The 14,711-nt window shown below is 39.9% G+C and overlaps 1 protein-coding gene across 1 annotated transcript; it reads right to left on the minus strand.

Moving 5' to 3' along the window:
- Positions 1–305: 305 nt before the first annotated feature.
- LOC119843694 (solute carrier family 2, facilitated glucose transporter member 11-like) lies at positions 306–13,746 on the minus strand. Its single transcript, XM_038373429.2, has 12 exons — positions 13,615–13,746; positions 12,338–12,436; positions 10,597–10,757; positions 9,648–9,772; positions 8,275–8,404; positions 7,979–8,127; positions 7,369–7,556; positions 5,790–5,900; positions 5,612–5,713; positions 4,267–4,342; positions 1,874–2,001; positions 306–1,343 (listed from the first exon to the last, which is right to left on the minus strand). The coding sequence occupies exons 1-12, from the start codon at positions 13,636–13,638 to the stop codon at positions 1,137–1,139; spliced, it is 1,500 nt and encodes a 499-aa protein (XP_038229357.1). The 5' UTR covers positions 13,639–13,746; the 3' UTR covers positions 306–1,136.
- Between the last annotated feature and the right edge of the window lie 965 nt (positions 13,747–14,711).

Below are 14,711 nucleotides of genomic sequence, written 5' to 3' on the forward strand. Positions count from 1 at the left end.
GGTGGAATCAGTTGTGAAAACCGATAAGACTCTTACACAAGGCTTTTTTGTCTGCTTCATACCCCTTGTTAGCATTTTTGGCACACAGGAGTACCTCATGACAGGGGTGCCAAACCTGTCCTACACAGGCACATGGGGACAGCAAAAGGCACATTCCTGACACTTGGATGGCCATCCTGCCAAATGTTAAGTCCTTTCTCCAAAGGATGGAGTTGGTAGAACTTATCAACAAAACTGCTGTAAGAATTTTTTTAACGTGGGGAAAACAACATGTTTTTATTTGAACTGTTTAACTGAAATTTAAAGGAGAAAAAAGCAGGGAATGCAAGGGGTTGGGGGAAATCAGCCTGAGTCAGACTTCCAGCATGGAAAATTTCAGTCAGAACAGTTTAAGTTTGGCAAAGTTATGAGCAACTGAAAGCAGAATCTTAGAGTGGAAAGTGTTGAGCAACCTTAGTTCTGCCTAAAACACCATCTTTTATGGAGAGTTATCTGAGCTCTTATCCCTCTGTGATGTGAATCAAAATTTTTCCCATTCAATGATGTTGGGTCAAAAAGAACATTGGATTTTCCCTCCTCTTTCATTTTAACTTTTTCTTGGATCGATCACTGACTAAACCTTAGCCCTGGAGAGCAACTGAATAACTTCACTATTCCCAGTTTTGTATTGTAAAATGACAATTGGAAGTCACTTTGGAAGAGGTGGGTTTCTATTTCCGCTCTTTATTCATGGTTCGCTGAGAGTTGTTTAAAAGTTTTAAACATAATGCCAACCTTTGATTCATTGACAGATGGTATAAAAGAAGCTTTACAGTTCACCAAGTTAAGCCAGAGTTCTCAGTCATTCCAATCTTGAGCACTGGATCTGTTACTAACAGACATCATCCTGTTTCTGAGTTGACTGGAGAGCAGCACTTGGTCCCAAGACATTAGAGAGAGAAGATGGGTGAGGTAATATCTTTTATTGGACCAACGTCCTCAGGCTCTGTGTGGCTTGAAAGCTTATCCCTCTTACCAACAAAAGTTGGTCCAATAAAAGATATTAAAGCTGACAGTCCAGCGTGGCTTTATTTTCCAGTCTGAAAGTCACTAATGTCTCTTCTTTCTTCCTTTTCCTGACTCCCTTTGATGGTAAATCAGAGCTGAGTGCAGAAAGTATAACCTTCACTGACATTCTTCTCCATGGCTGGGACACATTTCTTCCTAAAATTTAACTTATTGAATTCCTCTTGGATTTCAGTGATAGACTTTCCCTTTGTCTCTGGAAGGAACAGGTAGATAAAGATCCCAGAAGTAACAAGAACCCCCATAAAGATGAGGAAGAAGAACTGACCAAGGCTCTCCTGGGGGAAAAAATTGAGAGAAATATGAACAAATCTTCTGACTTTCAGATTCTTGAATGTGACTTTATATCTTTGAAGTCAGATAATGTTTAAATAAAGGAGAAATCATTCTTTACATGTTTGAGTTTGAGATCAGTTCAGTCTAAAAATGAAATGCACCACCTCTGTTACGTTTCAGAGTAGCAGCCGTGTTAGTCTGTATTTGCAAAAAGAAAAGGAGTACCCGTGGCACCTTAGAGACTAACAAATTTATTAGAGCATAAGCTTTCGTGGTATGCATCCGATGAAGTGAGCTGTAGCTCACGAAAGCTTATGCTCTAATAAATTTGTTAGTCTCTAAGGTGCCACGGGTACTCCTTTTCTTTTCACCTCTGTTACGTAAGTGGTCTCCACAGAACAGGAGCCAAAAAATTCCAAACTGACCCAGCATTGTGATTTACTGCTCTTTATTCATCTCCATTTTCCTGCAACCCTCCCAAGGTGGTTTAAATGAGAAGCAGTTGGGAAATGATCCAGTTAGAATCGCTTACCACAATGAATGGGAAAATCATCCAAATCACAAAGATTCCAACCCAGTTGAGGGCCCCACCAATCACAAAGGCAGATGGTCTGGATGACTGGTCAAAGATTTCAACCCTAATGGATATTGTGGCACCAGCTGAAAGGAAGATGAAACATGAACAAGTAATAATTGCTGTGTTGTTTTCTTAGCTACTCTGTTTCCCTTCACCTTCTTTCTTTCCTCTCTCCCTCCAGTGAAAAAAACTTTCAGTAAAAGTTGTTGGTGAAAATAGATAACCAAACTATCATGCTAATGTAATGGCCAAGGTAAGAGGTTGTATGGGATGCATACTGAATATAGAGCTGAAAGCAAGGATCTTGTGAGTTCTGATTTATTTTTCTCCACAGACTTATTGTGTGTCCATGGGCAAGCCATTTAGACCCCAATTTGGGAAGTATAGGAGTAATCTCACTTAAATAATTGAGTCAACTCATTGGCACATCCTTAAGTACATTATTGAATATATGCCTTAATCTCCCTGCCTCAATTTCCCTACATGTAAAGTATTGGTGGTGATGATCCCAGGATGTGTTGCCATTACAAAGACAGAAAATACCCACAGTTACAGTAGTAACTCAGATGCCACTGTGTAATATTTCTTGATACATAGACTAGAAACTATGTAGCAAATGTTGAGTTTTTAAATGGTAATTAACTCGCTGAAAGATGTGAGGATGTTTGTAACAGTCTAAAAGTCTGGCATGAAAGATGCTATACAAATGCTTATTATTATCATCATTTTTTGTTGTTATTATAGGACTATGGAACTCTCCCTTTTTAATATCCCAATGTACTAGATGATATTGATAGGCATGGATGAACCTCATAGAGTTGGGCTTTTACCAATGCTTCAAATTACGTTTTGAGGTCCCAGGACTAACAAAACAACTGAGTTAGCAAACCATGCTTCCCCCCCAAGGGAAGGGAAGGCAGCTGAAACCGAACAGGCTTTTCTACGTAAAAGGAAGCCTGTACTATGTATGAAAGAAGAGTCACCCCAAAAGCTAGCTCTGGCACAGTGATACTCAGACTGAAGGTCGGAACCACAAATGGCTCTTTAATGTGTTTCCTGCGGCTCTTTGCAGCACATGATATTAAACCATTGAGTGATTTAATTATTAATTAATCAGGATGCTTATACTATGTTATTAACCAATTGTAGAACACCTGGTCAGTCATTTTGCTGTGAAAATTATATATAATGAATTTACATGACTGTGGCTCTTTTGGGTAATGTTGATCACTAATTTTGGTTCCTGAACCACTGAGGTCTCAGTATCACTGCTGTGGCACAAATGAATTATCCACTCTGCGTATATGTGTATAATGATGTATTTTTAAACTTTTCCTCTTTCTTTTTTTCAGTCTCTCTCTCTGTTTTTCACTCTGCCTGCTCTCTGCTTTGTTTTTTCACCCAGTTTTTTCCATGAATTTTTTTCTCTGTGCACCTTCTTTGTTCTCTGCTTAGCAAAACACAAGCCAAATAACTTTCAAGTCTGTGTCTTGCTACTGAACCTATGATGTTCAAGAGTGTTCAAAATTAGTCTGCCTGTGCCTAATGTTAAATGATATTTGGGGCTAATACTTGATCAAAGAGTGCCTTAGGTGAACCACAATTGCCTGCTCTCCTGTTTTATTTGAGTTCACGTTGCCAATATGGGGGTTCTCAAACTTCATTGCACCGTGACCCCCTTCTGACAACAAAAATTAATATATGATCCCAGGAGGGGGTCTGAAGCCTGAGCCTGTCCAAGCCCCTCTGCCCTGATGGGGGGTGGGAGATCAAAGCCAAAGGGCTTCAGCCCTGGGCAGGGGGCCTGTAACCTGAGCCCCGTTGCCCAGGGCTGAAGCCCTCAGGCGGTGGGGCTTGGGCTTCAGCCCTGGGCCCCAGCAAGACTAATACCTGCCCTGGCGACCCCATTAAAATGGGGTCATGACCCACTTTGGGATCCCAACCCCCAGTTTGAGAACCGCTGGGAGGCCATATGCTGCTACAGAATCAGTGCCATAGATGACATATTTTGGGGAGTGGGGGAAAGAGACTTTTTTGATGGAGAAAACTATTTCCTGACCCCCTGAGATCATATAATCAATAACGTAAGGTCAGTAATTCCCTTCACTTGGGCTCTACTCTCACGTTAATGCACTCTTCCCTCCCTCCTTCCTCTAAGAAGATGTATTCATGTGCTCTAGTTCTCTTCTTTCCCTATCCTTGTGCATATTAGCATTCTGGATTCTGCAGTTACTCCACATATACCTAAATGGCATATGCTCTTTGTTTTCCCTATCTCTTTACTATGTTGTTGTACTCATGTGGCGTGGTTCCTGTCTCTCTCCCTCTCTGTTGAACTAACTACTCACCTGGCCCAATTCCAAAGAAGATCACATACAACAAAATAAGACAGAGGCTGCAGTATGGCATCCAGAAGAACCAGTCCTAGAGAGGAAAACAAAGCTTAGTGATGTCTGTTCAACTAGTGACAAATAGTTCCTTGTTTCCACCCTGGCCTCGTTTTCCCACTGCCCCTTCTCTCCCCGCCTCCCAAATTCTGCTTGCTTTTCTTTTTTCTAACTTTAGAAATTAGAATACCAGATCGTGTCTTCCCTGATTTTGTTAAGGACTTGTTAGTTCCCAGTCCAGATGAGATATCTTTCTCATGCCTTGTTGAAAGGGTGACGGTCTTGATTCTTTAATGAAAGGTTTTTCTCCCAGGTGTTTAAGTTAAATGGGTATGAACAAAAACAGTGCTTTAAGCAGGGTGACTAAAAATCACTTTCCCTTTCCCATAATCATGTTGTCCTTCAATAGATTCTTTGTGGTAGATCTCCAAGTTGTCCAGTTGTCTATAAATCCAGGGTATAACACCTGAATTTTGAATGTATAGAAGAATTCTTAAACAAAAGAGAACCTTCAAGGCCTCCTTGTACACTATAAAGAAAGAAACAAACAAAAAGGGCAAAATTCCATTTTTGTTGAGGTCACCTCTTTAAGGGCAAATCTTGCCTCGGTAGCCCCTTCAACATATATGGAGGTCCCTGGATGCAGCAGATCCTGCCTGCTGTACAGGGGTGAAAGAAAGCTTTTTGTGCACCTGTTCAGGGGATCTATACCTCTTGCACTCCATGGATCACATCTACATGTAGAGAAGAGTCCCTGCACCATAGTGCACAGAGGGTTGGTCACAAGGAAGGGTGGAGCCTGGACCAGTGATTCTGTAGCTACACTGATCCATCATAAATGAAACAGGAGTGGGAGGCACTGAGGGTAAGGTAGCAGTTTGGAGCAGCTCCTCTTCCAGGAATGCTGGTATCACAAGAGCCCTGTCTCTGAAGGAGCAACAGCAATGATACTAGTATTGTTGAGATCACATTTAGCTTTTAACTATTTTGGTTAGGTCCAGCTGTAATGGAGGGAGGAATACAGCAGACTGTGCTAACAGTAGCCACATTCACAGGCCACAGAAGAAGGACAATCAAGATTGAATCTGCATGAGATTCAGCCCTGCCTGCGTCAGAGTGTGAGGAAGCTTGGGGGAGTCTCATGACAAACTTTAGGGACTACCAGCTCTGACGTCATGGTAGCAGAAGTTATTTTGGGGATTCTAGAGCCAACTGGCTTTTTTCTATAGCCAGTAGAACTATTGATGGGAAGGGTTAGAAATGGGGTGGATATTAGAAAAGAACTCATTGGAAAGATTTTCCTCACCTGCAGGGTGAGAGTTACTGTCAGGATAGCCAGTATTAAAGCCATTATCCCATAGCCCCCGCAAAGCAGCCTCTTTCTGCCAAATTGCTCAATGACGATGCTCTGAGGGATACAAATCACATTGATGTAATTGCAGATGGAGCAAATTCTGACCAATTCCCAGTGTAATTTTACTTACGCAGAGTATAGAAGAGAGGAGTTCACATAGACTAACACTCAGTGACATGTAGGGGATGATGTCTTCACCAAACCCAGCCGTGTGGAGCACTTCAAAAGCATAAACATAGATCTAGAAAATGCAATTAAAGAAAAGTAAACTACCTCTTACATATGTTTGTGTGAAACTGTTCCTGGCACCTGATAAACAATTGCTATTCTCCAGTGAGAACCGTGATTTGTCTCTACTGTTCAGTGTTGCAATGTTGCAGTTCTACATAAAGTTGGGTAGGTGTAAGACTTTGTATTACTGAAAGATGAAAACGCTGTAAAATGTTATGAAATTAAAATATTTTATTATAAAAAATTACAGTAGCTAAAACCCTGTGACTGTGAGACCATCAGTTGCTGAGGTTTCATCAGTTCTTTATAGACATGCATCATTAACTGCTTTTTAAAGACTTGTAGTCAGAATAGAATGGTGTGTGTATTCCTTAGGAACTCAGTGTTTTTAAGTGGAACCCATTTCACCGGGCAAGTGGTATTCACACACACACTCTCTCTCACTCTCACTCTATTTGTCAGGGAAGACCAGCCACTATACACAAGAAGGAATGATCTCTACAGTATTGAAATAATGGTGGGGCTCTGCTCCTGATTGTAAGTATGGCAGTTGCTCCAGTGAATGTCTACTACTCATTTGGGAAGTAGTGTTTGAATAGATTGTTTGAAGGTGAGTCAAGAACCTTTCTCCATGCAGTGCAGCATTGTAATGTGGTGGTGAAATGTTGCAATATGGAATTGTGCCCTTTTAATCTGTGCTGCTTGTGTATGCAATCCTTAAACACAAGGATGGAGCAGAATACGACACTGACCAGGTTTTATCAGTTTTCTGCTGTTGCTGCTGCTGCTCTAGGGACCTGTATTTGTCAGATGATATTGTATCATAAATAGACCTGCACTATAGTCGCTCAAGATGCCTCCTTATAATTATACTCCTCAATCCAGTAGTCCCACATCACAGTGGGAATTTGCAAACGAGTCCTATGTAATAAGTTTGACATTAGATTCTTAAGTTTGTGTAAAGAGAAAAGGAGTACTTGTGGCACCTTAGAGACTAACAAATTTATTAGAGCATAAGCTTTCGTGAGCTACAGCTCACTTCATCGGATGCACTTAAGTTTGTGTGCTTTCATTACTCCCTGCCCTAGACAGAGTGCATGTTAGCTTGGCTCAGAGTTAGGTGCCTGCCTTCCATGGTGAACAATTGCAGCACATATTGACATATGTGGGAGGTAGTCCCACTAATCACTCCGCTGATCTCCACTAGCTCTCAGAAACAGCTACACATACGGACACTGCAGGGACAGATTCAATAATGTCATGGTAGAACATATTCTTCCTTCCCAAGAATCCTGATGTGTGGAGTCTTGCAGTACTCAAAACTATCACCCTTTCTCTTAAATATACATTTGAGATTGCTTGGTGAGATTCTGAAATGCTATGGACTCCCATGTTAACTAAATGCCAATTATATTGAGTCTGTAGCATTTTCAAGGCTGCCTAATAGTTTTGAGACCTAAAGTGAGGAAGAACTCAACTGTATTGATGCCACAAATCTGCAGGGTAACTATAATAATAATTATGGTATACAACTGCCAACACAAGGATGCTTCTTTCATTAGCTCCAAGACACTGAGAATCTTGGTGCTTTTCATTGTAGCCTTCTCCTTCATCATGTCATCAATCTCTGCTTGATGAGTCCCTTCACCCCAGAACTGCTTCATGGCTGTCCATGAGAAAGAGAACAAAATCCATCATGTTAGTCCATCTCTTTGTTATTCAGTTAACTATTGAATTTACTGAGTAGATAATGCATGAATTGTTCAGTACCTGCCTTGATTATTCCATTGAACTGACAGGCCATGTCTCATTAATCAATCAAAATGATCAATGCAATAATGAAGTTAGCTGGTAATGGTAGAAAACTAAAACTTCCCCTAATACAGAATTTTACAAAGAAAAGTTTGTCTACTAATTTAGACTTGTATCAAAATCTGTAGGTCATCTGTATTCACAGAATCAGCTTAGTAATGGGCTGTGGGAAACTTGGTACCACCTAATATCACAAACCCTCTTAACAGGTTCTATTAACATCACAAATCCAAAAAACCTATAGAAATAAAAGTGATGACCAGGGAACTCTGTTACCTTTCAGGCAACCTTCCTCATCTCCTTTATGCATCAGGAGGTAGGGTGGAGACTCAGGAAAGAATGGCAGAGTGACCAGCTGGACCAATGCTGCAATTCCACAGGAGGCCATCAGTAATGGCCACAATGACTCAGTTCCTAAATACTCCCTGGAGAGTATAAAAATGTAAATATTGTAAAATAAAAGTTCAGCAGATTTTGTTTTTGGAGAGATGCGTGGGCAAATGGAAGACTATGAACAGAAAGATAAAGAATGTAGAGTAATAAAGGTAGATAGGGAAGTAAGTGTATTCTACCTTTGTCCCATAATTTGCCCAAGGGTTTTTCCCAGTGCCCCAAAAAGAGGGATAGTAGAATTTGCAAATCCACGCAGCTTCTTGGGGGAAACCTCTCCAGCATATTGAGGATGTAGAGGAATACATAAACCTTGAATTTAGGAGACGAAACAAGACTGTTATAGGAAATAAAATAGTGTAAATTAAAAAATTGTGGTTTTAGTACTTTATGGGCTATTTCTGTAGCAAGCATTATTGGATTTCAGAGAAAATCATGAATATTTTTGTCATGTGTATCTGTTTTGCACATTGTTATTAATGTTGCAGATTTGGGGCAAAAAGTGTTATTTGTATCTTTTAATGAGTGAAATACTTAATCTGAAAACAAAGGCATCTAAAAATAAATATTACATCTTTTAGGTAAGTAACAGGTTTCCCTTAATACAGTGATCTCAGCATACCTCTGTTTGATATTAAAGTAAACAAGTTTCTGACATTGTCCTTCCTGTTAGCATATGGTAGTAAAAGTGATAAAGATATGAAACTCTGTTGAATCAGATGAAATTCTCTCTGTGCGAGAGAGGTGCCCCTCATAGAAAAAATTACAGAGCATCGCAGTGCATGGGCCAAAAAAAAAAAAATTGCTGCCATTCAATGCAACGTTGTCTTACGTAAGTTTACAAAAGTTTTTGTTTCAAAATAAGAGATTCCTTTCCAAGATAAAGAGGTAAAAGAAGTATCTTTTTGTGTAGGTGAGAAATTGAAGACATAATGGCATTAGCATGGGAAGTTTTTATTGACATCTGGGCCACCTGCCAGGAATTACTTTTATTGATTATCCCAGGTCATTTTCCTAACTCAAAGGAGTTCATGTGTTGAGGGAGGGGTAAAGACAGTGTACTGAGAATTTTTACAGAGAGAAAATAAAATGGGTGAAGCTCTGAATAGAATTGTTTCTTGAGAACTTTATGAGAACAGTAGATTTAAACTGTCCTCTGTTTTGTTTTCCAATTTCATTGATCAGAACCATATTCTGCTGAAACTACTGATTGTAATTGAAGTAGGCTAAGAACAGTATATATCTATTAATTTCTTTCCCATCAAGAAAATTACATATTATACAGTAAGCCCAAACTTTCCTCTGGCTGCTCTAGAGATTTTTTTTTTCAGAGCAGAACTTTGTTTTTTGTGAGCAGAATTGGTAACATTTTGATACGTGTAAGAATAAGTGTTGTAGCATGTGTGCTGTTTCTGTGCATGTGACCTAATGAGACATTGCACCACTGAGGATGAATCTGGGCATTTTGTTGTCAAAGTAAAGGGAAATCCTAATTTGAAGGGAGACAAAGCATTGTGGGATAGGAAAGAGAATTGACTTGTATGAGAAGTCTCACCTGCACTGATGCCACATAGTAAGCGTCCAATCAGAATCATTTCAAAGGACTTGGCTGTCTTACTGAAGCCCATGACAAATGCAGCTGAGAGCATGAGCAGATTGTTGCACACTAGACATTTCTTTCTGTAACAGTGCAAAAGAAACTTGCATAAAACTGTAGGCAAATCCCACCTACACCACTGTGCCCATCACTTGCAGACTCTCTCAGGGCACACTTCTCTCCCCCGTCTTAGGCCTGGTCTACACTAGGAAATTAGGTCAGTATAACTCCATTACGCAGGAGTGTGAAAAATCCACACCCCTGAGTGATTCAGTTAAAGCCACCTAACTCCCAGTATAGACAGCACTAGGCTGATGGGACAATTCTCCCTTTGACCTAGCTACCGCCTCTTAGGGAGTGGAGAACCTACACCAATGGGAAGCCCTCCCACGGGGGTAGGTAGCATCTTCACTGAAGAGCTGAAGTGGTGAAGCTGCGCTCATGCAGTATTTTAAGTGTAGACAAGTCCTTATTAAATATTTACATGGGGGCACTAGGAAAAACAGAGACCTAATGGGCTCAAATGTCAATATGCACATGGCATACAACTCTATCTATCCTTCACAATTTAGGAATATACTGTTGTCAGCCAACTATCTAAGAGTCTGGATGAGATAAGAATATGGATGAAAAAGAGCGGGCTGAAGCTGAAGGCTAGTAACACAGATGTTATGCAACAAATGTAGAATGCAGCAGTCTACCTAATCAATATATCACTTCAGTAGTCTTCTCACTCTTCTAGCTTTCCATAGAATACCATACCAAGTTTCAGGTCTTGATCCTTACTTTCAAGGTGCTAAATGGTTTGGTCCTAGGATACCTAAAAGAATGTTTCACACTCAAGGACTCAACCACTCATTAATTGTTTCATGACTTTTGATTAGCAACTTGTTTTATATATACATACTTGCCATATTTTCTAGTCAGGTATCCACTGCCCATAGACCCTAGGAGTCCCCCTATACCGAAGACAGACACAATGAAGGACCACAGCAACATAAGGGTCTCATGATGAAGGGGAGAGCCATATCGTTCTTGCCAGGTTTCATTGATAAACTTTTTAACATGCTGGGAAAGAAAAAGGGGGATTTTAATTAACTGTAAACATGACTCCAATGGATTGTTCTTAGTTATTTGTCATATTTTCAGCCACTATTTAGAAGAAGTTAAAAGGGGGTGACTTACTATTAGACATAATTTAAAAAAGAACCCATAATTCCAACCAGTGGAGTGAAAAATTCCAGAGATGTTCCTTGAATTTGCTTATAAATTGTGATTTAATTTATAGCTATGAAAATAAGAGGGTAATGACATTGGCTTTAAGTCGGACACAGTACAGAATTCCCCATGCAGTTCTGCAAGTGCACCTCAATCTTGATCCTCTCTTAAGCAGTTGACTTGGTAGTGCTTTTACAGTAAGATTGCCCACCTTGTTTTCATTTTCACTGTCCTGAAGCCTTAAAATTCTACTTTCTCTGTAAGGTGAAGTCCACTGGATAACATTGAATCCTCACTGAAAAGGCATTGCCTTCAAAGGAAATATATTTAGATTTTTGCCCTACTTTGCTTCTTTAAGGTGTATAAAAAAGATCTGAAAGGTATTTGTTTTATTTTATTACATTTGCTTGCTTGTAAGTTTTTTACATTAGAAATGCAGACCTTGTCTATCCTAGAACATACTCTGGTGACTGGAGAATTAATGAAGTTACTGAATGATATCACAAAATTTGAGACTGTAAGATGAGCAACTGTAAAGGGTGCCTCATGTCAGGGATTCATCTCTTTTGTCTCTTGGCCTGCAGAAGGCACTCCCAAAGATGGGAGGCGGGAAGGCTATATAGAAAAGTTAACACTATGTGGGGATCTATTAATTTTTCCTGGTAACCTTAGGGCAGGAGCGGGATGATGAGTGTCCCATCTATGCCATCTCCAGCTTGTCCTGTCTTCATCCACTCCCCTATCATGACCTCAGACCACATGGATCTAGGCAGGCATAATCTGACTCTTTGTTTTATGTTAACGCCTATTGAATTTCAGTCATTACTGAGTATTTTGGAAAAAGAAGGAAGCTTATAAGAGCTAGATATTTTTATTATTTTATTAAAGATTCAACACCACTTCCCCTTTATGGTGTGAGACCTCAAAGTACCCACACTCTGAGAACCCCAAGAGGTGTCCTTCAGCAAAACCTGGAAAGACCAAACTTGACATTCCTAATATTTCCAGTGTATGAAAACAGAAGATTTTTTAAAAACACACACTCACTCACTCACGTCGTCTTTATACATCATCAAGAAGTAAAGTAAAGCAAAATCCTACTTTAAAAAAATCCTTTACAGATCCACTCTGAGGTCTCAGGTCTATGCAATAAGGAAATGCACAACCTTACTGCCTTAACTTACTGACTGCACCATCCGTCAGAAGAAAAGCTAGCTATAGCATAAAGCATTCTGAAAATACAACTCTCTCCCCCCCCCAATTATTTTGTACACTTTGAGGAACACTGACTTACAGGATAGAATAGAAAAGGGAGGAATAGTTGCAATGCAAACACTTGGTGAATTGCCTTGAAGGAGCATCCTCAAGCTAGCATGCAGTCCCATTGCACACACAACCAAATAGTATTCCAGCTGCTTAAGACTGCTTACCACAGAAGTGTAAGTGATCATAGAAATTTGAAGGCCAACTTGCAGGGATCCACCAATTCCCAAAACAAAGATAATTTGAAATAGCCTTTGGTACTTAACCTGCAAAGAAAAACCACTTTTTAAGCTTGTGGTAAGACAAGGATGTTCCTTATATCTGTCTTTCATTTTCCAGAAATATATCTCATTTGTCACAGACTCTTGCAGGTGTAAGAAACTTCACAGGAACAGAATAAGAATATTGTCTCATCTTCACTGAAATGGTAGCAAAGCATAAGTGGGGACTTGGTTCTGAAAACACTTCTCCCTCTACTTGCTCTGGGGCCAGAGATGTGTTATCTTTTCTCTACATGCAGCTCAAGGAACTGCATTTTGCTGCCATGGAAATCCTGGAGTTTCCCTGTCAACAGTGTGATAAGTTGTGGGGCTTCACAGACTCTTGTGTTAATGTAAGTAGTAGCTGTGGGAAGAGAATTGTTTTTGGCCTCCGCCACTGGATTCTGGATGGTTCTTATGCCATCTCCAGCTATTCCCAAAAGATCTTTGCATGATTGGGATTGTATTTCCACATATTTTGTTTGTGTTTTCTCTTATGTCACCTGCTAATGAATAAGCACCTCATGACTCTCCCATTCCCTTGATTGTCTCCCAGACTGTTCTCCCAGCTACCTAGGAGCCTTCAGAGAATGCTCTTGTTCCAATATTTTTTTCACTTTTCTTGTTAAAGGGATATCATCTAAAAAAGTGTGTTCTGCTTCAACCATCCTGACTGCAGAACAGACAGTTACTCAAAGAAGCCGTGTCACATACACAGATTTGTTTTAAAGAAGTCTTAATGGAAATATCACCGAAAAATTTTCAGCAGTATTGACATTTTACATTTGTCACAATTTTTAACCAAAATGTTAATGAAATTATATCAGTATTTATATCAACATTATTTTCAAAATCATTAATGAGATATTTAATTTACCAAAAGCTCAGTCTTCAGACAGAAAACAAATAATTTTCAGTAAAGGGAAAAAAATTTATAAAAATTTCAACGTGTTGGTTAAAATTATGAAAAATTGTGTGAGACAGAAAATTTTCGACCTTGTGAAATGGAAACAACTTCAAAATTTCAAATTTTTGTGCAAAATAATTTTTGTTGGTTTTGCCCAGCTTTAATTTTCAGGGAGTAGGCGGCAGATTCTTCCTATTGATATATTGGTTTTGTCATCTTTAAAGTGCTGATAGCATTAAAAACATCAGCTGCAATAGGTAAACCTCAGGGTACTCACCAGGTCTGAGAGGCAGCTGGCCATCTCTGATTAAAGGGCTTACTGTTCCCAGTCCTTAGTAGGTCTCTTTTATTATAACTGAATGAACTGATTTCTGTGTCTACATCTTTGTCTGAGGTGTGGCAATGAGGAACTGGCACCAAAGGATTACTGTTAAATTTGTACTTTGAACTGTTTTCTTTGTATTATATGTTTTGCAGTAGCTGGGCAAGGTTTAAAACTGTTGAGTTAACTATTTCAGGAAAATGTGTCGAATCTAAGCCAATGGAGGGAGAGGTATCCCTACCTCAGAATATTAGTCACTGTGGGGTGCTCACTGTGGGAAAGGAAAGAGATACATGGATCAAGCATAAAACCTAAAATGTTCCAGTTACTGTAAAATTCTTTAGTTCTCTGATCTAAGCTCAGAAGTGTCTCTGCAGTAATACCTGTCTGAATTAGAATGTGCCTGAGATAGTTTGTACAATGAGCTATGTTGCTGTGAAGTAAAAATGTGCTCTTCTGTACAGTTATATGAACTGTGAATGAAATGCCCTGTAATTTAGGGTCCAGCTTTGCAACTCTTACTAACCATTGGAATCACTTACTCCGTGAAAGTAATCCAGCTGAAGGCATTGGCAGTGAGTGCTCCCCAAGGTGATGAAAGGTGGCACAATTATATCCTTAATCATTAAGTTCAGTACCTGGTTGTCATGGTCTCTGGAGAGGTTGCCCATTCTGAGACACTTTCCCAGTCCCCTGAGGGCATCCATTTCAGGCAACTGGCCTGTTCTTTCGTTTCTCCTTGGGACAGTATCCTGCAATCCAGCCACTCTCTGCCTGGGCTTCTGGTTGCCAACTGTGTTACCTAGCAGGTCCAGCTAGGCTTGGACCCTGCAGGAGTTCTCTTTTGGGAGCCTGTGGTCAGGAATAGCATGCAGTGACACTAAAGCAGTTTCTCCAAAATAAAGTATGGTATATTTTACCCAAATTATACACAGAGCTTAGAGAAATAGAGTCAACAATAGCAGAGACATCTACACCCATTCTCTTGCCTGCGCTTGGCTTTCTCCTCCGGCCCCTAGGTAGATATGACTTAGCCTTGCTGCCCAAAGAAG

The sequence above is a fragment of the Dermochelys coriacea genome, chromosome 15 (genome assembly GCF_009764565.3).
Source record: "Dermochelys coriacea isolate rDerCor1 chromosome 15, rDerCor1.pri.v4, whole genome shotgun sequence".
NCBI lineage: Eukaryota > Metazoa > Chordata > Testudines > Dermochelyidae > Dermochelys > Dermochelys coriacea.

Excerpts from the sequence above, each read along its gene's own strand:
- LOC119843694 (XM_038373429.2), bottom strand. The coding sequence starts at position 13,638 with ATGGCCAGCTGCCTCTCAGACCTG. Across the intron at positions 5,901-7,368 it reads AGATTTGTGGCATCAATACA|ATCTATGTTTATGCTTTTGA; the intron begins GTTGAGTTCTTC and ends TGCATTTTCTAG. Across the intron at positions 1,344-1,873 it reads TGATTTTCCCATTCATTGTG|GAGAGCCTTGGTCAGTTCTT; the intron begins GTAAGCGATTCT and ends TTTTTCCCCCAG.